This window comes from Trichechus manatus, unplaced genomic scaffold, assembly GCF_000243295.1.
Source record: "Trichechus manatus latirostris isolate Lorelei unplaced genomic scaffold, TriManLat1.0 scaffold00061, whole genome shotgun sequence".
Classification (NCBI taxonomy): Eukaryota; Metazoa; Chordata; class Mammalia; order Sirenia; family Trichechidae; genus Trichechus; species Trichechus manatus.
This window is the reverse complement of record NW_004443997.1, coordinates 6612436-6638594: the sequence shown is the minus strand read 5'-3', so window position 1 is coordinate 6638594 and position 26159 is coordinate 6612436. Positions and strand designations below refer to the sequence as shown.

Below are 26159 nucleotides of genomic sequence, written 5' to 3'. Positions count from 1 at the left end.
GAGTTGGAATCTGTTTTGTTTTGTTAGTTAGGATAAGCTGGGTTGCTGTAACAAACAGATCCAAAATATATCTTTGCTTTGCTTTGCTTGCTTTCTCTTAATTGGGGTAACAGGGCTGCTCTCCAGAGTTACTTAGGAAACAGGCTGAATAACTATTTCGTGCTGCGTCTTCACCATGTGTCTTCCAAGGTCACTCTGCATCAGTTGCCAGTCAGAAGGGAGGGAAAGAGAACACGGAGGAGCACAAGTGAGGTTTCATGGGCAGGGAGGGTCTGGAAATGCAGCCCATGTCACTTCTGCTCACAGTCCATTGGCTGGATTCAGTCCCATGGCCGCCCTTAACTGCAAGGGAGGCTGAAATGAACTCAGGAAGAAGGGGAGGGCCTATGTTGGTAGACATCAGATCCTTCCCACCACAATTTCTGGAAGCCAGTCACATATACTCTAAATGCCGATGCTGTTTTATAATCAAGTTGTTTTAAGGCCTACAGGGCCCCTTAGCTCCTGAGGATTTTGCCAGGAACCCATTAACCAAAGAGCAAGTAGAATACAGCAGTTTAAGGGCCCAAACCATGGCTTTGTCTACCTGGGTTCAAATCCTCTCTCCACCATGTGTTAGTACAGAGGCTTTGGACAAGCCCCTTAACTTCTGTGTCTCCATCTCTTCACCAGTTACGTGGAGAGAATCATAGAGCACTTTGTAGGGTTCATCTCCAAAATTAAATGAGATAATACATGTGAGGAGCTTAACACAGTGCCTGACAAGGGATACCAGCACTAAGCTTTAGCTATTATCAGAGGAGTCCCTGGCTTGTGCAAAGAGTAAACAAGCTTGGCTGCTAACCAAAAGGTTGGAGGTTCAAGTCCACCCAGAGGAGTCTTGGAAGAAAGTCCTGGCAATCTACTTCTGAAAAACCAGCCATTGAAAACCTTATGTAGCACAGTTCTACTTTGACACACATAGAGTTGCCATGAGTGAGAATTGACTTGACAGCAACTGGGACTGGTTGGTTATCAGACCACTGAGGACTGTGCCATGCAATTCTACAACCACCACCATCCCCTTCTACCCAGGCCACCTGGGGCTTTAGGATAAAACACCAGTGAAAGGGTCACAGCCTTTCCCCATTTCACCTGCAAACTGGCCAAAGCAATCTGCCCATTTCCATTTCATGAAGCTGTTAGTTAGCTGTGGCAAGGAGTGGAGCGCTGGAGACATTTGTTGGCCATATTAATGCCTTCACCCAATGTTTGATGGTTGCTCTGACTGGTGGGAAAGGGCATTGGTTTTAGAATTAAGGATCAGCCAATTGATTCATTCATTCACTGACAAATAATGAATGAGTGCCAATCATGTGTCCAGTACTGCGTGAGGCACTGTAGAAACAATGATAACAATATAGACATGAACTCTGTCCTCATGGAGCTTCCAGTTTGGAGAGAGAGACAATCACACACACTTACAGTTACAAAATATGAGATGTGCTATGAAGGTTTAGAGAGGTAAGTATGTATAACAGAGGCATCTGTTAGGACCACCATGTAGAGCTGCAAAGGTTGCGCACAGCACAATTCCACGAGATCTCATTCACATAGACTACAGCGTGAATGGTGCATCTCCTCAGAGTTGTGTAGTTCCCAATTTGTGCATCTTTATATGATCGTCTGCCAAACTTAGCAATATCAAGGAATACATCGCAGAGGAAGGGGCCACCAAGCAAAGCTAAGGTTAAAACAAGCTGACAGGGAGAGGGCTGGACAAGGGCATCCCAGGAAGAGAGAACAGTAAGTGTGAAGACCCTGTGGTCAGAAGGAACATGGCATACATGAGACACTCCAAAAAGGCCTGACCACAGAGATCAGGACAGGGGAGCAGTGGGAGACAATACTGAAGAGGCAGGAGCTAAATCACAGAGCTGTATAGGTCCCAGGAAGGTTTGAACTTTATTCCAAGAACAATGAGGAGTATTTTTAAAGTGTTTTAGGCAATGCAGTGATGGGACTGGGTGTGCCTTTTGAAAAGGTCATCTGTGTGAAAAATGGCCGAGGGAACAAGAGTGGAGAAGGGAGGCCACTGGGAGGTGGTAGCTGTTGTTCAGCTGAAGGTCAATGGTGGCTTGCCCCAGCATGGTGGTAACACTGGTGGGGATGGAAGGAAGACAGATTTCAGAGCCCTTTAGGAAGTAAAGCCAGCAAGATGAATTAGACCAGGGGCTGGTGAACCTTTTCTATAAAGTGCCAAATAGTAAGTATTTTCAACTTTGCAGGCCATACAGTCTCAACTACCCAACTCTACTGTTGTAACACACAAGTAGCCAACAGTAAACAAATGTGCTTGGCTGTGTGTCAATAACACCATATTTACAAAAACCAGCAGCTGGCCATAGTTTGCTGACCCACGGGTTAGATGAAAGGAGGCACTTTAAGGAATGCAAGATGCTGAGGTTCCCCACTTACTATCTCTATGACCTTGAAGAAATGACTTAACCTCTTGGATCCTCAGTGTATTTTACAGCAAAGCAGGAACGCCTGTAGTGCAGGATTGGTGTTTGGATTAAACGTTGTTGTTAGCTACCATCAAGTCAGCTCCAACTCAAGGCAACCTTATGTATAGCAGTATGAAAACTGCCCAGTCTTGAGCCATCTTCTTAATCACTAGCATGTTTCACTCCACTGTTGTGGCCACTGTGTCAATCCATCTCATCGTGGGTTTCCCTTGTCTTAGTTGGCCCTCTGCTTTCCTTGGATTAAATAAGGCAATATAAATAAAATGTCTCCTGTGGAACAAACCAGGAAAACTCATCCACAAACACACCCCAGTGAGAAATAATGGCGAGCGTTTGCTTATCCAGCTGCAGTCAACAAGGCCATTATGGGTAGAAAATGCGCTTCTGTGTTACTGATGCCCCTACCCAGAAAGCTAATGGAACTTACACAGGAAAATCTGAGTCTTTGGGGAAAAAAGAGCAAGAGAGAGAGAGAAAGACTACTAATTACAGAACACAAAAGATTTTTACTTTAAAACAACTGTAATGAGGGAAGAGGGCTCCAGCCTGATGCAGGACTGATGGGCAGCTTAACCACACATCATCAGCTAGAATGCTTACTTTGCTGTTTATGTTTCAGATTGCCTCGGTGATGCTAAGTTTCTTCTTGGTGGTTAAGGTGGTGTCCAGCAGACTTCTCCATCATATAGGTGCCTTTTTCCATTTGTACTTAAAAATTAATCTACGGGGTTAAACCTTGAGACTGTGATTCATTCAGCTCTTCATTCATCCAGCAACTATGTGTTGATGGGCCAGGCACTGTACCAGGAAGTAGGTGTCAGAAGTTTTCTTCCCCAGAGATTATTGTCTGCCCCACTTTATCCCAAGGGGCTCCTACAGGCTTATTCTCTGCTTAGGTTCTCAGCAGACGGCTTGTTCATCTCCCCCAGATGGCAGTCCTCTTTTCTGCAACCTCTCTTCTCCCATTCCTAGACCCTCAACCTCTTTTCTCCTGAGCCCATAAGATGAGGGAAAAAAAGAAAAGTAGGTAGAATCAAAATACTCTCTGAAGCTCAGCCTGCCTTCAGTGAAGAGCTGCTTTAAAGAATTCAATAGCATACTTCTTATTTCAGTCTGAAGGGTCTCCATTTGGATGAGGTCACTGGTTCAGGGCTATCCCTTTGTGTTGTTGTGTGCCGTTGAGTCGATTCTGACTCACAGCAACCCTACAGGACAGAGCAGAACTGCTCCATAGGGTTTCCTAGGCTGTAATCTTTATGGAAGCAGATAGCCAAGTCTTTTCTCCCACGGAGCTGCTGGTAGGTTTGAACTGTCGACCTCTGGGTTAGCAGCCAAAGGCTTAACCACTGTACCACCAGGGTTCCTTTATCCTTATGTAGGTAGGTAAAAAACAAACAGAAAAATACCATTTGCCGTGGAGTCAATTCCAACTTATGGCGACCCCATGTGTCAGGGCAGAACTGTGCTCCATAGGGGTTTCAGTGGCTGGTTTTTTGGATGTAGATCGCCAAGCCTTTCTTCTGAGGCATCTCTGGGTGGATTCGAACCACCAACCTTTCTGTCAGTAGCTGAGAACTGAACTGTTTGCACTATCCAGGGAGTCCACATAGGTAGGTGCCCACCTTAAGACAAAAATAGCTCACTCTCCCCAAGAGAAAGTGTCAGCTAACACAATAAAAACCAACACAGCTTAAACACTGGGGTGCCAGCCAAGGCCCCTGGGCTCACGTTTCTCTTGCCACGGATCCTCGCCACTCCCTGCCTATTCCGTCCTTTACAGTGTCTCCATAATAAGCCTGAAATGTGCTAATCATTTTGCTCGCTCCTCAGTGCTCTCTTTTCAAACAGTCTCCCTTCCCCCTCGCCACTCTGCGGAGCATCCCAGCTGTTCCCCTGATGTCTGTATCAGCTCAAGCACATTTAGCAGGAATTCATTTCCATCTTAATCTGATTCTAGGAAGTAGATCATATTTTAAGGAATAACAAAGATGGGTACAGAGCATTCTCTCATAAAACACAGAGAACAACAGATACTTAGAAGATTGGCTTTCTGGCTGTGACCTTCAACAAATCATTCTGATCTTCTGCCATATAAAATTTTTTATGACAAAATCTAACAAAATTCAGTGCATGGGCTTTGGAAGTAGTATCTGTAAACCAATAGCTAGCAACTGCTATCCTTATTTATTCAGCTCCCATTATGCAAAATGGGGGAACCCTGGTGGCACAGTGGTTAAGAGCTATGGCTGCTAATCAAAAAGGTTGGCTGTTCAGATCCACCACGTGCTTCTTGGACACCGTATGGGGCAGTTCTACTCTGTCCTATAGGGTCACTATGAATCGGAATCGATTCGACAGCAACGGTTTTTTGTTTGTTTGTTTTTTAAGTGCAAAATGGGAGTTCCTGTGTGTTGCAAACAGTTAATGCTCTGGGCTGCTAACTGAAAGGTTGGTGGTTCAAGTCCACCCAGAGTCACCTTGGAAGAAAGGCCTGGTGATCTACTTCTGAAAATTCAGCCATTAATTTTGTTTGGGAGGCTTTGAGTTTATATGAATGGCGGTGGAACATTTTGGAAAAGGAGCATGATAATGGTGGCACAACATGAAAAATGTAATCAATGCCACTGAATTGTAAATGTGGAAGTTGTTGTACTGGCCAATATTTAGGTTTGTGTATTTTCACCACAATTTAAAAAAAAAAAAAAAGATACATTGGAAACCTGAAAAAAAAAAGTCAGCCATTAAAAACCCTATGGAGCACAGTTCTACTCTGAAATACATGGGGTCACCATGAGTCGGAATCAACTCCATGCCAACTGGTACTTTGTTTGTTTGCTTATGCAAAACAGGGCAGGCGGAGGGAGAATGGGGTAGTCGTTAAGAACAGAGGCTTTGATGTCACTTGAACATGAGTTCAAATTCAGCCTTTGCCCTTAAAAGCGTATCATTTTCACCTTTCTAAGCCTCTACTTGCTCCCCAATAATATGGGAATAATATGGCAAGCACTAAATGGAATTATGTATTTCAAATAACACACTTAGTATAATGCATGGCACATAGGTGATAAATAATAGTATTGGTAGGCAGCAGTAACTCCATTTCACTGATGGGTAAACTGAAACTTGGGGAAGTCATATGTAACTTGCCCAAGGTCACTCAACTCCTAAGTGACAGTCAGGATTTATGCCTGGGTCTTTCTGACAACAAAGCTGTTTGCACTCCTTCCTACCATTTCCCATTTCTCAAATGTCAGGTGAAACCAAATTGCTTCCAAATGTTACTGTTTAAACCACTCTAGCACATGAATATTAAATAGAAGTCTACCTGCCAGAAAACCAACCCTGCCTAAGGCTCCACTGTGAATCCCCAGCTCTCAGCCCCCCATATTTGTCATCTTTTAACCTGATACATTACAGGATGCCACTCAGCGTTTCTTACAGTCCTGCCTCAAAGACTCATTTATAGATTTGCCAGAGAAAGGATGCCGTCCACACGTGGTCTAGGAAAGGAGAGTGGGGAAGAAATTTGACTTTGTTTTCCAGGAAACGAAGAATAGAGTCATCACCCACAGTCTGCAAAGCAATGGAAAAACTGAAGGCTCGTAAGTCCAAAGGCACACCCAAGAGAAATGAGGACAAAAAAATCAAAGTCAACTGCTTCCAAGATGACTTTTATAAAACCAGGCTTTGAGCAGTCACAGACAGCAAAGCCGAAAGGACACACATACACAAACAGTGATAGGATCATGCTTGGTTTTTATTTTCTCCTAATTTTTGATATTTTCCTGATTTTCCACAATGTATATTAGTTAATTTCATAACCAGAATAAAATATTAAGCAAACCCGGACTTGTATTGCAAATGTGTTATGTGGGTAAGAAGACACACTAATCAGTGTCAGTGGGAGGAAATATTTAACATTAGTTTGTTTACCCTTGGTTAGGACATAGGACAGATAAGTTTTGATGGGATAAGGAGGTAGTCTAAGAAGATCTGGAATGTACAATATTTCCCAGGGAAAGACACTGGGGAAAGCAGAAGACTTCTGGATATCCTAGAAACATGGGTTTTGATAACAATTTTGAGAGAGAAAAAGAATAATCTGAATTCTGGAAAAGGATTCAAGCCGTGGAAAACTCTGGAAACCTCAGGCTTAGGATCGAAACATAAGGAACGTCCAAAGTTACCATCTGGACAGCCTTGGTTAGGGCCAACTTTATAGCCCAAAAGCAACTGGTCAACACTTGGGGCTACGGCATTTGCATGAGCTATAATCATAACCATCTGCTTTTGGCTCATACTTCCACTTCTTGCTCCCCATAGAGGGCTGATCCTGCAAACTACATTTCCCAGATGCCTTTGCCAGCTGGCTTCCTGGTAAGTTCAGCCAACAGGAGGCACTGCCAGGAAACTACAGGAGGAGAGGAAGGGAGAAGCCAGGGTTATTTCTCCCCTTCTCTTGCTCATCTTCTGTTGGCATCTCCAACTGAGACTACCTGTCCTCTCTGAGTCCAACTCCTGCCAGGTGGCCCAATTCCAGGGCTTGAAAGCCACCCTTAGTCCCTCCAGCCCTGGGGATGGTACAGGTTTCTTTCTGTTGCTAATCTCTGGGTTGTCTCACCATCTCTTCCTTGGATTTTCAGCTCTTCCCATACCTCTGTATCTGGTCCCCTGTATTAAATTTCCTTTATCGAACTACCTGGCATGAGCTCTAATTTCATGCCTGGACCCTATCTGATATAGCGTCTTAAAATAAACTATTAACTAACTGACATCATTGCAGTTCCTTCGATTACTCCGTTTAAAATACTTGCTTTTTGCCCACATTTGAGAGAATTATTCAGAATTGCTTTACAAACATGGAAAAACACTATTATTTTATTATCAGACAAGTAATATGCACAAAATGCAGAAAAATTAGGGGAAAAAAGACAAAATAAAACAACATTATTACCTATAATTCCAACACTCTAAGATAACATCCTCGTTAACAATTTGTTATATTTACTTTCAGATTGTTATATATTATACATACATACACACCTTTATATATATCAATTTTCAATATAATTGGTATCAAAAAATAGAAATTTCTATATATTCTGATATATTAAAAGTCAATATGATCTAATTTTTTTTTAAATTTTGTAGCATGTATTTTTACTTGAAATTATATTCCATTACCACCTTTCCAAGGAGCCCTGGTGGCACAGTGTTTAAGCCCTCGGCTACTAACTAAAAGGTCAGCAGTTCAAACCCACCATCCACTCTACGAGAGAAAGATGTGATAGTCTGATTCCATAAAGATTTACAGCCTTGTAAACCCTATGGAGCAGTTCTACTCTATTGTATAGGGTCACTATGAGTCAGTCACCTTGACAGCACACAACAGCAACACCACCATCACCTTTCCACATTGTAAATACACATCTACAGCAATGTTAAGTGGTACAGCACCAAAACTCAAATGTATCATATGTCACGGTCTGGATAGACCACAATTGATGCCCTCTACACCTACTGCTGGACATTTGGGTGTTTTTCACTACTATTCACGTTGCTGTGATAGCCATCCTGGGGACAAATTTTTTCACCCTTGCCAGACAATTTTCTTAGAATAAAAGTGGAATAGCTGGGGCAAGGGGGATATGCATTTTTAAGGCTTCTCATACATATGCCGAAATTATCTCCCTGAAAGGCTGCAGAGAGTGATCCTCAGATGCTTTATAAATTTTTAACTGCTCTAATATCAAATGAAGATGCTCTGGTGGTGCAGTGGTTAAGTGGTCTGCTACTAACCAAAAGGCTGGCAGTTTGAACCCGCCAGCCACTCCACGAGAGAAAAATGTGGCAGTCTGCTTCCATAAAGTTTATAGCCTTGGAAACCCTATGAGGCAGTTCTACTCTGTCCTATAAGGTCACTATGAGTTGGAATTAACTCAATGGCAATGGATTTGGTTTTTTAAATACCAAATGATGTACATAAAAGTCCTGACAACCAGAACTCCCTCGTCCAATAGTAATTATCACTTCTGGCTTATTATAACTGCAATTAAACAAAAGCGGCAAAGAAAATGATTTCCTGAGAATCCATTGAAATGCTGACGTAATTGTGAGACTTGGGGTGGGTCTTGTCCTGCTAAGCACAGGAATAAGCTTTGCTGCTCTACGTTGTTCGACATCAATTCCAGTCAATACAAACTCACTCTTACACAATAGTGTGAATTCCTGGTGCACAGGCCAACTACCACTAGGTGACATTTGGAAAAAAAAAAAGTTTGAAAGATGAGTGTTAGCCCAGTTGCTTCATGAGAAGGGTGAAATTTCAGATATTTAAGAGAGCGATGGATACCCAACTGTCACATCAAATGTGGCTTCAATCTTGTATTTTCAAATGATCTGGCAGGTAAATTTGTGTGTGTGTTTTTCCTTTGTTCATGAATGTGTTTAATTCATGTATGTAGAAGTCTGAAAAAGTACGCCTGTGATCCTTACATACCGCCTTTGTGGTTGGTCTCTCTGCCCACCTCACCCGTCCCTCTAGACAAAAGCTCATGGCTTTGCCATCAATTTTCACCAACATCCTGCTGTACTGAGATGAGCAAGCTGTATTACCTATAATTCATTACTAACAACAGCTAAAGGAATAAAATTTATAGATGATTCCATTGCTTCATATCCAGCTGAGCTTACTCAAGGCTATCCCAAATACTTTTTTTGCATCCTATATACTGTTTTGAAGGAGCTCTGGTGATGCAGTGGTAAAGTGATCGGCTGCTTACCAAAAGGTTGGTGGTTAGAGCCCACCAGCCGCTCTTTGGGAGAAAGATGTTGCAGTCTGCTGCCTTAAAAATTTACAGCCTTGGAAACCCTATGGGGTAGTTCTACTCTGTCCTATAAGGTTGCTATGAGTCAGACTTTGACTCAACAGCAGTGGGTTTGTTTTCTGTTTGTTTGTTTGTTTTTATATACTTTCTTGGGTGGGTGAGAAGGAGCTGCAGTTGCAAGTACTCTAGCGAGTTGCTACAGACTCTTCCCCTTAATCGGAGCTGGGACTATGAACTGGGTAACCCAAGAGAAAAGCGGCAGAGAATCAAGCAGCCAGTAATATTCTCACTCTCCATCCGCCACCAACCTCACCACAAGCACTATTCAGCATGGATACAGCTGTACTCTTCACCTTCCACTTTCCCCTTAAAAGGCCCCGAGAGTGGGCACCACAGCCCAATTTCATCCTCAGAGCCAGTGAGTGATGGTGACTGCAGAGAAAGCCAGCGCTTCGTCCCACTGGTCCATGTTAACTTCTGTTATCTCGTCCCCCCATTTTCTCACTGCCTTCGAAAAACACTCTAAACACAGTGCTACCAATCAGACTTTCTCAAACTTCATTTTGTCATTTATTTTTTTCTGTTAACCTTTTCTCTTTGTTTATTACGCAACTAATTAATATTTTTTACACAGTAACAGGAAATATACATAGGCTAAGAAAAAGAAATAAAATATCCCCTAATCTCACCCCCAAGAGAGAATCACTGCTAGCATTTTAGGGTATGTTCTTCTATATCTTTGACATGGGTATATCCACATATGTAATTTTTCAAAAACCAGAAACAGAATCATGCTATATATGTTACTTTGTCTGTTAGGTTCCTAGGGCTTGCTTAGTAAATTACCAGAAACTGGGTGGCTGAAAACAACAGAAATGTATTCTCTTCACAGTTCAGGAGGACAGAATGTGAAATCAAGGGGTCAGAAGGGTTAGTTCCTTCCGGAGGCTCTGAGCGGGGACTCTGTTCCTGGCCTCTCTCCTTGCTTCTAGTGGTTACCGGCAGTTCTTGGTGCCCCTTGGCACAGAGACACATCACTACGCTCTGCCTCTGTCTTCACGTTGCTTGGTTTCTCTGTGTCCCTCTTTGTCCTCTCCTCTTTACAAGAACGGCAATCATTGGATTCAGGGCCTGCCCTAAATCCAGTATGAGCTCATCTCAAGATTCTTAACTAATTATATCTGCAAAGACCCTATTTCCAAATAAGGTCACATTCTCAGGCCCATAAAACAGAATGAGACTAAATGGGCACACCAGCCCAGGGTCAAGGATGAGAAGGCAGGAGGGGACAGGAAAGCTGGTAAGGGGGAACCCAAGATCAAGAAAGGGAGTGTGGATAATGCTGTGGGGTTGGCAACCAATGTCACAGAACAGTAGGTGTATTGTCTAACGAGAAACTAGTTTGCTCTGTAAACCTTCATCTAAAGTACAATAAAAAATAAAGTCACATTCTGAGACTCCAGGTGGACATGAGTTTTTTTGTGGGGGAGGGGGACAGTGCTTAACCCACTATACTTTGTAACATGTTTTCTCACTTAAAAAACTCACACATCTCTGTATGTCAGAGTATACTTACATAAGTATATTACCATTATGTTTAACCACCGTGTACTATTCCATTGTTCAGATGCACAATAATTTACTTGATCTGTCTTCTATTGTGAGATGTACAGGTGGTTTCCAATAGTTTGCTATTACTAGCAGCATTCTGTTGAGCAATTTTGTTCATAAATCTGTATGCCCATACAGGAAAATTCCTTCTGGATGCTTGACAGCAGAGGAATTGTTAGACCTAAGGACACTCCCATTTTTAAAGCATTTGGTATGCACTGACAAATTACCCTTCAAAAAAGCCATCCCATAGTATTCTCTAACTAGCGTCATCTGAGCGCACCCATTTTCCCATGATTTCTTGGCATTTCTTCTTAATTAAAAAAAAAAAAATCCTAATATTGCAGGAATTAATTTTAAGACAGGATAATCCATATAGTATTCTTATTATTCTTTCTCCAAACTTAGAGCTGAGAAAGCGACTGTTATATAAAAATGTAGTTCACTTAACTCTTTATGGTGACCTGGTATCAACCTACATGTAATGGATTTTAAGTACTGTGGGGTTTCCTGTATGCCTAGTCAAAGAAAATGAATGAAGGAAAGGGAAAGAGAAGCCCACGAACAATTATGAGGATAATTCACTTATAAAATCCTGCAATAGGGGCAGGAAGAGGGAAAAAGAGTACCTTTGCATCTTTACATTGCCCACATTCAGCTCTCCAAATCAGCTGCCCATGCAACCAACAACAGGAAATTATTGTCTAATTCCTTGTTTCACGTTGAGTATAATGCTATTAACAATAAACCAAACCTGCTGCTGGTGAGTCGACTCCAACTCACAGCAACCCTGTAGGACAGAGCAGAACTGTCCCATAGGGTTTTCAAGGTTGCAAATCTTTACAGAAGCAGACTGCCATATCTTTCTTCCACGGAGCGGCGGGTGGGTTTGAACCGTCAACCCTTCAATTAACAGTCAAGCGCTTAACCACTGCACCACCAAGGCTCCTTGCTAATACTAATGGCTGCCATTTATCAAACGCCTGCTATGTCAGGAATCTGGCAATTCAATCTTCTTGATAAGGTAGGAATTGTTCCCCCATTCTACAAACAACAGGCACCGAAAGGGCGAGTAATTTGTCCAAGGTCACACACCTGGAAACAGGGTCAAAACAGGATCAGAGCTCAGGTCTGCCTGCCTCCAAAGCCCTTGCTATTTCCATTGTGCAGCACGGCCTCTCTTTGGTGTAGAAATGGACTCTGTGATGCCTGGGTCCTCTCAAATCTGCGTCACACATTCCAGGTGAATTCATGAGCCTCCGGAAATTAAGCCTGGTCGTTTGTAACAGCTGTATTAACACTTTTTTTTCTTTCATTTCTTGGCTTCCCATTAGGTCCCAGACAAGCCAATGAAGAGTATCAAGTATATGAACAAGGAAATAATAAACCTCAAAAAAGACCTTATACGTAGTCGGTAAGTAAGCTCCACACATCTATAGACAACCTGACATTGATGAGCAGGCTATGGGGTTGTGGTTACAAGCCCTGTCAAGTCCAAATTTCCCCAACCCTAAACATTAAGCAGATTTATGGGGGAGTAACCTTGTGAGGAGCCCTGCTGGCACAGTGGTTAAAGTGATCGACTGCTAACTGAAAGGTCAGCAGTTCAAAACCACCAGCAGCTCTGTGGGAGAAAGATGCAGCAGTCTGCTTCTGTAAAGATTTACAGCTTTAGAAACCCTATAGGGTCACTATGAGTCGGAGTCAACTTGACAGCAATGGGTTTTTGGTTTTTTTAACCTTGTAAGGGGAACCCCTGGGTAGGGACATACTCGGCTGCTAACCAAAAGGTTGGCAGTTCAAGTCCACCAAGAGGCACCTTAGAAGAAAGGCCTGGTGATTTACTTCTAAAAACTAATCACTGAAAACCCCGTGGAGCATAGTTCTACTCTGACACACATGGGGTCGCCATGAGTTGAAAGCAACTCAACAGCTACTGCTTTGTTTTGTTTTCTTTTTTAAGTATCTGGACAGGGGAATACTATATAATGGGGTGGTACTACAAATATCTTCCCAATTCTGTGTTCACTGATGCCATGTCGGTAGTCCAAAATTAGCCATGGTGGGAATATATACCTCATGGAAATCAGCAACTGCTACAAAATCAGGGGTAGTCCCACCCCCACCCCCAGGGAGCCAGTTGTTAAACATTCACCAGCACACCACTGGGGACAAGCCTCAAGACTGACTAAGGCTGAATTTCTCAGTAACCTAGTACAATAGAGGGCCCTGATTAAAACGCGATAAAGAACAGTGCCTTTTCTGCCACCCCTGTGTTGGCGAGCTTAGTCTGTCACTCCTGCTAAACCCATTTACTGTGGCTCGGAAACAAGCTAGAATTTAACGCCTTTATCAGACAGGCTTAGCCCTTCCAACTGCGGACATGAAGGAGAATGAGGAAAAAGCCAGACAGAAAAGCCACAAGCAGGGAAAAAAGAAATGATAGTAAAACGTTTCAGCTGGCCACACTCCTGGATCTCACTGACATTTAAGGAACCAGCGATTTCACTTCAGAAGGAAATGTCCTGTTTTCCAAGGGAAGTCATCTCTCCATGAAGTACAAACCCTGTGGCCCCATCTCCCAGATTTAAGGAGGCAAAGTGTTAGCAAAGAAGATATTGTCTTTTCCACTCATTGTTTTCCAAATTTTTTCACTTCCTATTAGTCTAGGTCCCTAAGTGTTGCAGGACCTCTTTAAAGTGCTAAAAAGCAAAGATGTCACTTTGAGAACTAAGGTGCGCCTGGTACTAGCCACGGTATTTTCAGTCGCCTCATATGCAGGCAAAAGCTGGACAATAAGGAACACCGAAGAAGAATTCATGCATTTTAACTGTGTGTTGGTGAAGAATACTGAATACACCACGGACCGCCAGAAGAAAGAACATGTCTGTCTTGGAAGAAGTACAGTCAGAATGCTCCTTAGAAGCCACAATGGCAAGACTTCCTGTCATGTACTTTGGATCCTGTTATCATCAGGGATCAGTCCCTGGAGAAGGACATCATGTTTGGTAAAGCAGAGATCAGTGAAAGAGAGGAAGACCCTTAATGAGATAGACTGGCACAGTGCCTGCAACAGTGGGCTCAAGCGTAGCAACGACTTTGAGAATGGCATAAGACTGGGCAGTGTTTCGTTCTGTTGTACATGGGGTCGCTATGAGTCAGACCCGACTCGACAGCATCCAACAACAACAACAACAACAACTGGGTGGTGCAAACAGTTAACACTTGGCTGCTAACTGAAAGGTTGGTGGTTAAAACCCACCCAGCAGTGTTGTGGAAGAAAAGCCTGGTGATCAACTTCTGTAAGATTACAGCCATTGAAAACCCTATGGAGCATAGGTCTACTCTGAAACACACGGGGTCACCACAAGTCAGAATCAACTCTACAGCAACTGGCTTTTTGTTTTTTTTTTTTGGTATTAGAGTCTAGCCCACCTTGAGCCAAACACCTTGACTGTCTCCTGGATTTTTTATTTAATACTTCAGCCCTCTTATAATTCAATTGCATCATCCCTGGTTTCATGGCCAATTTCACATGATGCTAAAAAGAATAAAAACCTAACTGCTTTCCTTCTCGCCTGTTCCACCAGATGTTCAGTGGCGCTAAGCAGCACACTGCGCACTTACTTGCTGAATTTCTCCTAGCAGAAGATAACATTCAGGCATCTGCACGTACCCACTTCTTGGTTGATGCTTGAAGCCAATGGCATATTTTCCTCCAAAGCTGCCAGAAGTTTTTAATGCAAGTGTTTTAAGGAAAATAAACATCTCTCTGCAACTACAACAGAAAGGCTGAATCTGAAGCTATGATTTACCCGTGGGAAGGTTTAGTTAGGTAGAAGCAATTGCAAACAAACAATGACAAATTACACCCCCAGCCGACTACAGCAGGCTACAGATTACGCAAGTGTTTAAGAGGTCTGGAGACTGCTTTCCAGCTGCATTCGGTAGACAGCAGAAGCAAGGCAATTAGAAGCAACAAAGGTGGAATTTTGGTAAAGGAAGAAGTGGTGTTCTTTGTATTGGGTTAGGCACTTCCTCTTGGTGCCTCCATAGCTCTCTGCGCTCATTCTTTTTCTTCTTTTCAACAAAGATTTATTAAGTACCAGGTATCACCAGGTATATGCCAGGTGTCCTGTATGTTGAAGACACAGCAGTGAACAAAACAGACAAGACTCTTGTCCTCAGTGAATAAGAGACGATGATCTATATTATAATGGGAGTAAAGATGACAATCAAATCAGCAAGGAAATAAACAGGATTGGGGGGGTGTTGCTGATACACTATGAAGACTATAAAACAAGGTGCTGTGTAGAGCATGGTGGGGGGAGAAGCTGCCACTTTAGCTAGAGTGGCCGGCAAAGGCGAATTCCGTAAAGGGGACTCTGAACATGATACCTGAATGTTGAGAACGAAACAGTCACATACAGGGAAGAAAGAGGTAGAGTATTTCAGAGGACAACAGGTGAGTGGGTGAGAAAGTTGGACAAAACTGGAAATGTGGGTGGAACAGAAAGATGACCAGTGTGCCTGGAGCGGAGTGAGAGAGGGTGAGAGAAGCAAGAGAGGTGGGCAAGGGCCGTTTTTTCTCATACAGGACCTTGCAGGCCATGCTGAAACACTGAGTTTTCATCTCAATGCAGTGAGAAGCTATTGGAGGGTTCTGAGCAAGAGAAGGATGTGATCTGATGTTTAAAATAACATTCCATCTACTGCACAGAGACCAGCTGGAAGGTTATGATGACAGATGACAGTGGCTCGGATCAGAGAAACAGCAGTGAACTAGAGAGACGGGGATGGATTCAGGATTTATTTGGAGGTAGGGCCACAGCACTGACTAATGAATGGCACATGGCAGACGAAGGAAAGGGCAGCTTCAATGTGCGACAATGACCTGTTTCCATCTCTGCCTCCCATGCTAGGAAGTAAGATCTATCAGTGTGGACTCTGTCATGTCCCCTGTCCTGGTCCTGAGTGAGTAAATGTTTGTTGACAGGGTGAATTAACTCTCCTGCCCACTTCTAGAACTTAGCAGTTAAAAATCAGGGGGAAGGCTCGTACATTAACGTAGTGGGGAAAGTGAGTAAGGGAGAGGGTTTATGTATAAATCTGTAGAGTAAATCGGTAGATAGGATGGCTGGGCCATTGCTTGAGGACTTCTAGGTGAGCCTGCTGACCTCATCTTTTCCATTCAAGCAGGGGTGTCCACTCTGGCTTATCAGAGTCTGACGTGTGACTGGAAAAAGGAGGCATTAATGTTGTCTTACAAAAGAGTCAACCTGTTCTGTGAATCCCCTGGGTCCAGCTCGTGCTTGGCATAGAGTAGGCACTCAATATTTGCTGAAGTTCTTATTTGCATAACACTTAAAATCTTCCCTGAGGCAGGCAAGACAGGTCTGGTTGATTCATTTCTTGGATAAGAAAACTGAGACTCAGAGAAATTCAGAGATTTTCTTGAAGTCATTGCATCAGTTAGCTATTACTGCATAACAAACATAAAATTCAGTAGCTTAAAACAACAAGCAATTATTATTACTTATAAGCATTATTATTGCTGATGAGTTCATGGTTCAGCTAGGAAGTTATCTGGTCTCAGCTGAACTCTCTTGTATATCTGTAATCAGCGGAGGGTCAGGCAGGTGCCTTTGCTGATCTTGGCTGGGCTCTCTCACGTTTGGAGGTCAGCTGGCTGTTAGAAGATCTATGATGGTCTTGGCCAAAACAATAAGAGCTCTCATCTCAAACAAGTTAGCCAGAGCTTATTCTCATGACTCAAGGTTTTGAGAGAGAACAAAAATTTCTTGAGCTTTAGGCTAGTAAATGGCAAAACATCACTTCAGCCATAATCTATTGGCCCAAGCAAATCACAAAGCCAGCCCAGATTAAAGGTGAGGGAATAGACTCCACCTCTTGATGGGAAGAGCTTCTACATCACCTTGAAAAGGGGTGGAGATTTAGGGCCATATTTTCAATCTACGACAGTCATCTAGCCAATTCTGAGCTGGACTTTGAAATATAAGCTAGTTTCAAAAGATAATCTGTAGAAATCCAAGTCTCATCCTTGGGAAAATAAAATGGAAAACACGTCAAAAACATAGCAGGTAGCAGTGGGAGTACAAGTTGCAAGGCCATGAGAAAGGGGACCCAGAGAGGCCACAATGAGCTGTGTGGAAGCCAAAGGTGTAAAGGAACAATGGCTATTAATGAGCTGTTGTTGTTAGGTGCTATCAGGTCATTTCCAACTCATAGGGACCCTGTGCACCACAGAACAAAACACTGCCCAGTCCTGTGCCATGCTCACAATCATTGTTATGCTTGAGCCTATTGTTGCAGCCACTGTGTCAGTCCATCTCACTGAGGGTCTTGCTCTTTTTCACTGACCCTGTACTTTACCAAGCATGATGTCCTTCTCCAGGGACTGATCCCTCCTGACAACATGTCCAAAGTATGTAAGACGTAGTCTCGCCATCCTTCCTTCTAAGGAACATTCTGGTTGTACTTCTTTCAAGACAGATTTGTTTGGTCTTTTGGCAATCCATGGTACATTCAATATTCTTCTCCAACACCACAATTCAAAGGCATCAATTCTTCTTCAGTCCTCCTTACTCACTGTCCAGCTTTTGCATGCATATGATGCGATTGAAAATACCAGGTCTTGGGTCAGGTGCACCTTAGTCTTCAAGGTGACATCTTTGCTTTTCAACACTTTAAAGAGGTCTTTTGCAGCAGATTTGCCCAATGCAATGTGTCTTTTGATTTCCTGACTGCTGCTTCCATGAGTGTTGATTGTGCATCCAAGTAAAATGAAATCCTTGACAACTTCAATCTTTTCTGTTTATCATGATGTTACTTATCGGTCCAGTTGTGAGGATTTTTGTTTTCTTTATGCTGAGGTGTAATCCATAGTGAAGGCCGTGGTCTTTGATCTTCAAGTCCTCTTCACTTTCAGCAAGCAAGGCTGTGTAATCTGCTTATCTCAGGTTGTTAATTAGTCTTCCTCCAATCCTGATGGCCACATTCTTCTTCAGATAGTCCAGTTTCTCAGATTATTTGCTCAGCATACAGACTGAATAGGTATGGTGAAAGGATGCAAACCTGACACACACCTTTCCTGACTTTAAACCACGTAGTATCCCCTTGTTCTATCCGAACAACTGCCTCTTGATCTGTGTACAGGTTCCTCATGAGCACAATAAATGTTCTGGAATTCCCATTCTTTGCAATGTTATCCATAATCTGTTATGATCCACACACTCGAATGCCTTTGCATAGTCAATAAAACACAGGTAAACATCTTTCTGTTATTCTCTGCTTTTAGCCAAGATCCATCTGACATGAGCAATGATATCTCTGGTTCCACATCCTCTTCTGAATCCAGCCTGAATTTCTGACAGTTCCCTGTCGATATACTGCTGCAGTCGCTTTTGAATGATCTTCAGCAAAATTTTACTTGCTTGTGATATTAATGATTAATGTTTGATAATTTCCACACTCAGTTGGATCACCTTTCTTGGGAATAGGCATAAATATGGATCTCTTCCAGTTGATTGGCCAGGTAGCTGTCTTCCAAATTTCTTGGCATAGATGAGTGAGCACTTCCAGCAATGCAGCCATTTCGTGAAACATCTCAATTGATATTCTGTCAATTCCTGGAGCCTTGTTTTTCGCCAATGCCTTCAGTGCAGCTTGGACTTCTTCCTTCCGTACCATCCGTTCCTGATTATATGCTACCTCTTGAAATGGTTGAACGTCAACCAATTCTTTTTGGTATAATGACTCTGTGCATTCCTTCCATCTTCTTTTGGATGCTTTCTGCATCGTTTAATATTTTCCCCATAGAATCCTTCACTACTGCAACTCGAGGCTTGAATTTTTTCTTCAGTTCTTTGAGCTTGAGGAATGCTGAGGGTATTCTTCCCTTTTGATTTTCTATCTCCAGCTCTTTGTACATGTCATTATAATACTTTGTCTTCTCAACCTGCCCTTTGAAATCTTCTGTTCAGTTCTTTTACTTCATCATTTCTTCCTTTTGCTTAAGCTACTTGACGTTCAAGAGCAAGTTTCAGAGTCTCTTCTGACATCTATTTTGTTCTTTTCTTTCTTTCCTGTCTTTTTAATGACGTCTTGCTTTCTTCATGTATGATGTCCTCGATGTCATTCCAAAACTCATCTGGTCTTCTTCGGTCATGAGGGTTCAACGCGTCAAATCTATTCTTCAGATGGTCTCTAAATTCGGGTGGGATATACTCAAGGTCGTACTATGGCTCTTGTGGACTTGTTCTAATTTTCTTCAGTTTCAACTTGAACTTGCATATGAGCCACTGATGGTCTGTTCCGCAGTCAGCCCCTGGCCTTGTTTTGACTGAGAATATTGAGCTTTCCCATCATCTCCTTGCACAGATGTAGTCGATTTGATTCCTGTGTATTCCATCTGGCAAGGTCCATGTGTATAGTCGCGGTTTATGTTGGTGAAAAAACGTATTTGGAATGAAGACGTCACGGTGGTTGCAAAATTCTTTCATGCTATCTCCGGCATCATTTCTATGACCAAGGCCATATTTTCCAACTACTGATCCTTCTTCTTTGTTTCCAACGTTCACATTCCAATCACCAGTAATTATCACTACATCCTGATTGCATGTTCGATCAATTTCAGACTGCAGAAGTTGGTAAAAATCTTCATTTTCTTCCTCTTTGGCCTTAGTGATTTGTGCACAAATTTGAATAATAGTCGTATTAATTGGTCTTCCTTGTAGGGGTATGGCTATTATCCTATCACTGACAGTGCTGTACTTCCGGATAGATCTTGAAATGTTCTTTTTGACGATGAATGCAATGCCATTCCTGTTCAAGTTGTCATTCCCAGCATAGGAGACCATATGGTTGTCCAATTCAAAATGGCCAATACCAGTCCATTTCAGCTCACTAATGCCTAGGATATCGATGTTTATGCGTTTCATTTCATTTCTGATGATTTCCAATTTTCCTAGATTCATACTTCGTACATTCCACGTTCTGATTATTAATGGATGTTTGCAGCTGTTTCTGCTCATTTTGAGTTGTGCCACATCAGCAAATGAAAGTCCCGAAAGCTTGACTCCATTAAGGTCTTACTCTACTTTGAGGAGGCAGCTCTTCCCCAGTTGTCTTTTGAGTGCCTTCCAACCTGGGAGGCTCATCTTCCAGCACTATATCAGATAATGTTCCGCTGCTATTCATAAGGTTTTCACTGGCTAATTCTTTTCAGAAATAGACTGCTGGGTCCTTCCTAGTATGTCCTAGTCTGGAAGCTCAGCTGGAACCTGTCCACCATGGGTGACCTTGCTGGTATCTGAATACCTGTGGCATAGCTTCCAGCATCACAGCAACACGCAAGCCCCCACAGTACGACAAACTGACAAACACGTGGGGGTAAAAGAAACCCTGTGGCCTGTACAGGGATCAAATCCACAACCTTGGCATTATTAGCACCAGGCTCTAACCAACTGAGCTACTAAATGAGTAGATGCTATAAATAGAGGAAAGAGGTAGGAGAACCAAACAGAAAGTTAGAGGAGAACAGAGCAAGCACAAAGAGAAGAATGTTTGGGAGTAATGCCAATACCCAACCTGAAGACTCTCAAGCTCCTGTTAGTGAGGTCCGTGGAGCTAATTTCTGGAGAAAATCCCACAACTCTCTCTGTGAGGTTCCTGATCTTGGATTTTCATGAGATTTTCCGTATCCTTTATTACCCGTACATGCACTCTTACAATAAACCCCCTGTTGAGAGGGCTAGCTTGCCAACCAAGGAGTCTAAAGTTGATTTCTTAGTTCATGAACTACAGAGAAATCAAGAGGACATAGGGCACTTTTATCATCTTACCCTTTTTCTTGGGCTTCTTTGTGAGCTAATGGTGTTTCATAAGGGACATTTACTTTGAGATATGGTTTGTGTCTGGGCTAGTAGGTGAAGTGAGCTTTTCCCAACTTTTTTTGAAAAAAGCAGGGATAAAACTAATGATTGAATTAGAACATTTGGATCCAGGATGACAGATTATTTGGCACATGTACTCCACTCCTCTATCCTGTGCCCATGGCAGACATCACTAATGGATCACAGCACTCTTTCTATTTGAAACCAAACTTAGTCTCAAAAATCCTCTCAACCCAGCACTCCAGGCTGCCACCATCACTGATTAGAGTTATTACGTGGGACATAATTTGTCATCACTAAATTAGAAGTCCCAAAAGGAGACTCAAAAGTATCTATAATGACATCTTATTAACTCAGATTAAGGATTTGAGCACAAGAGACCAGCAGGAAGAGCAGACCTCAGCCACATCCCTTTATGAAGGAGGCTGGTTTTAATCAGAAAATTTAAAGAGTTGGAAACACTACTGCTGACCTCAGACTTCTCCTGACTGCTGTCAGTAGCTTCTGCATCTCATCCTTCAGCCCTCATCCATAGCCTGCAGGACTCCCACACATCCATAGCCTGTAGCCCAGAACTTCCTCATTTAGAAGTTCAACCCTGATTGTCCCCAATGCTCCCTTCCCCAAACTTCAGACCTTACCTCAAAAGCCCCAGAATTGTTTAAGATCATAGATTTATATGCTGGTCAATACCTTGGATGCAGGCAAAGTTAAGGCTTCTGAAATTGCACCTTATGAATCATTCAAAGACCTTAGTCCCCCACATCACATCACCCCCACACCCCGCAGCCAGCGGGTGAACATTAATGAGTTTCAAAAGGGCAACCGCTTGGCCCCGTGTCCTTAGCCCAGAACTGATAAACACAGTTGCACACCCAAAGGGTACGTCACTGCTGTGGGCTGCAGCAACCAGGCTCAAGTTAATTGCATTTTTATCATCTTGGATGTGACCCAGAGGCCCTACTCATTTTTTCTCCATTTCTGGTGTCTTCATGTGTCTTTGACACCTCTAGTTAACCATAATTCTGGGGCAAGTTTTCTTCTCTGCTTTTTTTGCATCACTCTTCGCTAAGAGTAAATATCTTTTTTATTCCTTTCCTTGCAGGCAGGCTGCCTCAGAGCATCTGACATAGAAAAGAACTTAACTAAAGGACTGTGTTTTCAAATTTAAGCATCAAATTATCTTGAACCCTTGAACCTTTTGTTGCATAGGGTTTGCACAAAACTTTGTTTTCTGAAATTCTTTCCCAGTTGACAGGCAATGTGCTCGGTTTTACAGCCGAGCTTGGAGGATGCACACAATATAGTTCAAAGTTCACTGGCTTTGGAGTCAGTTGTGGGTGGGAATCCGGGCTCTGATAGTTATTAGCTGGGTGGCTATGAGCAAGTCAATCCACTTCTGTGCTTCTTTCTGTGTCCAATCTGCACTTTTTATAACTCAGAAGTGGTTAGGTTTAGGACACACCCTATGGTGATGTGGTCTTATTAACATAACAACAAAAACTGTATTCCCAAATAGAATGACATCCACAGGTATGTTGTTGTTAGGTGCCGTCCAGTAGATTTGTGACACAGTTGAACTACTCCATAGAGTTATCTAGGCTAAAATCTTTATGGAGGACCCTGGTGACATAGTGGTTAAACACTCGCCTGCTAACCCAAAGGTAGGCAGTTTGAACCCACCAGCCACTCCACAGGAGAAAGATGTGACAGTCTGCTTCCATAAAGATTACAGCCTTAGAAACCCTATGAGGCAGTTCTACTCTGTCCTATAGGGTCACTATGAGTCCGAATTGACTCAACAGCAATGGGTAATCTTTACAGGAACAGATCACCATGCCTTTCTACCATGGAGCCACTGGGTGGGTTCGAACCGCCAACCTTCCAGTTAGCAGCCAAGCACTTAACCACTGTGCCACCAAGGCTTCTCTCCACAAGTACATGGGTTAGGACTGTAACACGTATTTTAGAGGGACACAATTCAATCCACAACAACGTGGAAGTGAGGAAAGGAAGCAGACTGAGTAGAGGGAGAAGTTAACTGAGACGCAATCACAACAGATACTTCAAATGATCCCACGGGGAGCTCCGGAGCCGGGGTGACCTTTCAGAGATGTCCCATATTGAGGCAAGAGGACCAGACCTTTGCGCCCCTGCAGGAACCAGTCATTGGGTGCAGGCTGCCCCCAAGGAGGGACATAACCTTTGCTCAGGCAGCTCCTTTCATAGGAGGGCAGTTCCTGCGAAAGAACACAGCTGTGAGCCCTCAGCAAGCAACACTCCCAGCATTTGGGGAAATGAGGACTTCTGTCTGCAAGGAGGATTCCAGGTAGCACACCCCGGCATCCACTGGAATATGTATCACTTCAAGAGCCAGGAGCAAGAGGTTATGAAAAAATAACTGAAGTTATTTAAAAATGGAACCTTTTTTCCCCATGCATGCTGTTGTTGTTAGTTGCCATCAAGTCAGCTCCTAGTCATGGTGAGCCCGTGTACAACAGAATGAACTGCTGACTGGCCCTGCACCGTCTTCATGATCCTTGGTATGCTCGAGTCCATTGTTGTGGCCACTGTATATTTTCAGTGCCTTCCAGCCAAGGGGGTTCATCTTCCAGCACTATATCAGACAGTATTCTGTTGTGATGTATAAGGTTTTCACTGGCTAATTTTTGGAAATAGATTGACAGGCCTTTCTTCCTAGTCTTAGTCTGAAAGCTCCACTGAAACCTGCCCACCATGAGTGACACTGCTGGTATTTGAAATACCAGTGGCATAGCTTCCAGCACCCTAACAACACACAAGCCACTATAGTACAACAAACTGACAAACGGGTGATGATTCCCCTGGTATAAAACCAAAAAAATCAAACCCATAGCCGTCGAGTCAATGTCGACTCATAGCAACCCTACAGGACTGAGAAGAACTGCCCCAAAAGGGTTTCCAAGGCTGTAAATCTTTATGGAAGCAGACTGCCACATCTTTCTCCTGTGGAGTGGCTGGTGGGTTCAAACTGCCAACCTATTGATGAACTGCAGAGTGCTTAATCACTGTTACCACCAGGGCTCCTTTCCCCGGGTGTTAACACGCATAGGATGAGAGTCAATAGAAACCACTTTGGTTAATCTAGTCCACAGATCATATTGCCCAAATGAGGAAACCAAGACACAGAGAGAGGAAATGCCTTGTCCAAGATCACAAGGCATGTTAGTAGAAAAGCAGGAACTCACATCCCCCTGTCCCCCGCCCCCAGGCCTTTGTTCCACATCCTACTGCTTCCTTGGTGTGTATAGTTTTTCAGTTTTGTTCAATTATTTTAATAAGGTCCATCTCCTACACTAAAGGTTCCATAAGACCAAGGGCCATATCTGTTTTAGCTTACTAATACACTGTCAGTGTCAGCACAGCATCTAGCACGTTATTAGTTTCTGTTGAGTCAGCTCCTATCCATGGTGACCTTATGTATAACAGAATGAAACCTTGCCTGGTCCTGCTCATGATCATTGCTATGTTTGAGTACACTGTTTCAGCCACTGTGTCAATCCATCTCACAGAGGGCCTCCCTCACCTTTTACCAATCCTCCACTTTACCAACCATGATGTCCTGTCCTACCAACTGGTCTGCCTGATGACATGTCCAAAGTAAGCAAGCTGAAATCTTTTAAAGAACATTCTGGTTATATTTCTTCTAAGACTGATTTATTTATTCTTCAGTATTCTTTGCCAACACCACATTTCAAACGCATCACTTCTTCTTCTTTCTTCCTTTTCCATTGTCCAGTTTTTGCATGCATATGAGGTGATTAAAAAGACCATGGCTTGGGTCAGGTACACCTTAGTCACCAAAGCGACAGCATTGCTTTTTAGTCTGGAGCACAGTGCTGAACAAGTATTTGTTGAATGAGTGAATCAATGATTGAGAATTCCTTTGGCATTTTTTAGGAATAAGGCTGAGGGGAGAAGAGGGAAGGAAGTTGACTAGGTACATCCCAGAAAGACCAGGTGGCTGGTCTGAGTCAGAAAGGAACCTGGCTCAGTACACAAGCACAGGCCTGGCTTCTGGCCGGTGAGCCCGTGCAGGTCTTGAGCCAGATGGTTGGGGCTCAAATCCCAGCTTCCCCAGTTACAAGCTACATGGTGATGAACAAGCTGGCTAATTTCTCTGAGCCTCAGTTTCCTCGTTCCCAAGGTGGGGACTACAATAATACTTTCTCCCTCTCATAGGGCTGCTCTGAGTTAATGATTTAATACATGAGTTGATATACATAAAACACTTAGAACAGTGCCAGGCACAGAGTAAGTGGTTGATAAATGGTAGCTGTGTGTATGGCATCACTGATGTTCCCTGGGTGACTGGGACTATTTTACGATTATCCTTTAACTGATCAAGCTCTCAAGAATTTTCCCCTGTACCTGGTCATGGTTCTGGGAAGAGCTCAGTATCAGATCCAGCATGTTGCATCCAGATCCCAGATTCTAAACCTTGGAGGTCCATATAGGAACAGCTGGAGAAAATACAGCAGAAGAAAAAAATGTCCAGATGGACAATTCATAGCAGACACTGTGCAAATGCAGCTGGTAGTACTGGATTTCCATATTAATTTTAAATCTCTTCCTATTGGGATTGTTGAACAAGCCATTACTCTAATGGATGTAACCACATGCTGTACAATAAAGCACTAATCCACTGTTTAGAGTCGATGCCGTACGCATTAAGCCCTGTAATTTTTTTTTGAACTTTTTATTGAAATATAACACCCGTACAGAAAAACATACAAATCATTAACCAGACAGCTCAATAAATTTTCACAAAATGAACAACACATCCACATAACAAGCACCCTAATCAAGAAAAGGAACATTACCATACCCCTAAAAAACCTTCTCATATCCCCTTTCTTTAACTGTTGTTGCTATTAGCTGTGGCTGAGTCAGCCCCTGACTCATGGTGACCTCATGCACATTGGACTGTTGTGATCCACAGGGTTTTCACTGGCTGATTTTTCAGAAGTAGATCACCAGGCCTCTCTTCCTAGTCTGTCTTAGTCTGGAAGCTCCGCTGAAACCTGTTCAGCATCACAGCAACATGCAAGCTTCCACTGAGTGGTGGCTGTGCCTGAGGTGCAGTGGCCTAGAATCGAACCTGGGTCTCCACATGGAAGTCAAGAATCCTACCACTGAACCACCAATGCCCCCTTTTGTTAACTACTCCCACAAAAGTAAATCACCTCCCTAACTTCTAACACTTACATTAGTTTCTTCTGTTTTAGAACTTTACATACATATATACATGATACTGTTGG

General features: G+C 43.0%; 1 protein-coding gene across 1 annotated transcript in view; it reads left to right on the top strand.

Annotated features, from left to right (window-relative positions):
• Positions 1 to 26159, top strand: part of CCDC60 (coiled-coil domain containing 60) — a 239248-nt gene that overhangs the window by 105755 nt on the left and 107334 nt on the right. The window contains exon 2 of the mRNA XM_004379117.1: positions 12280 to 12359. Within this exon, the coding sequence (XP_004379174.1) occupies positions 12280 to 12359 (80 nt within the window). The remainder of the gene's footprint in view (positions 1 to 12279; positions 12360 to 26159) is intronic.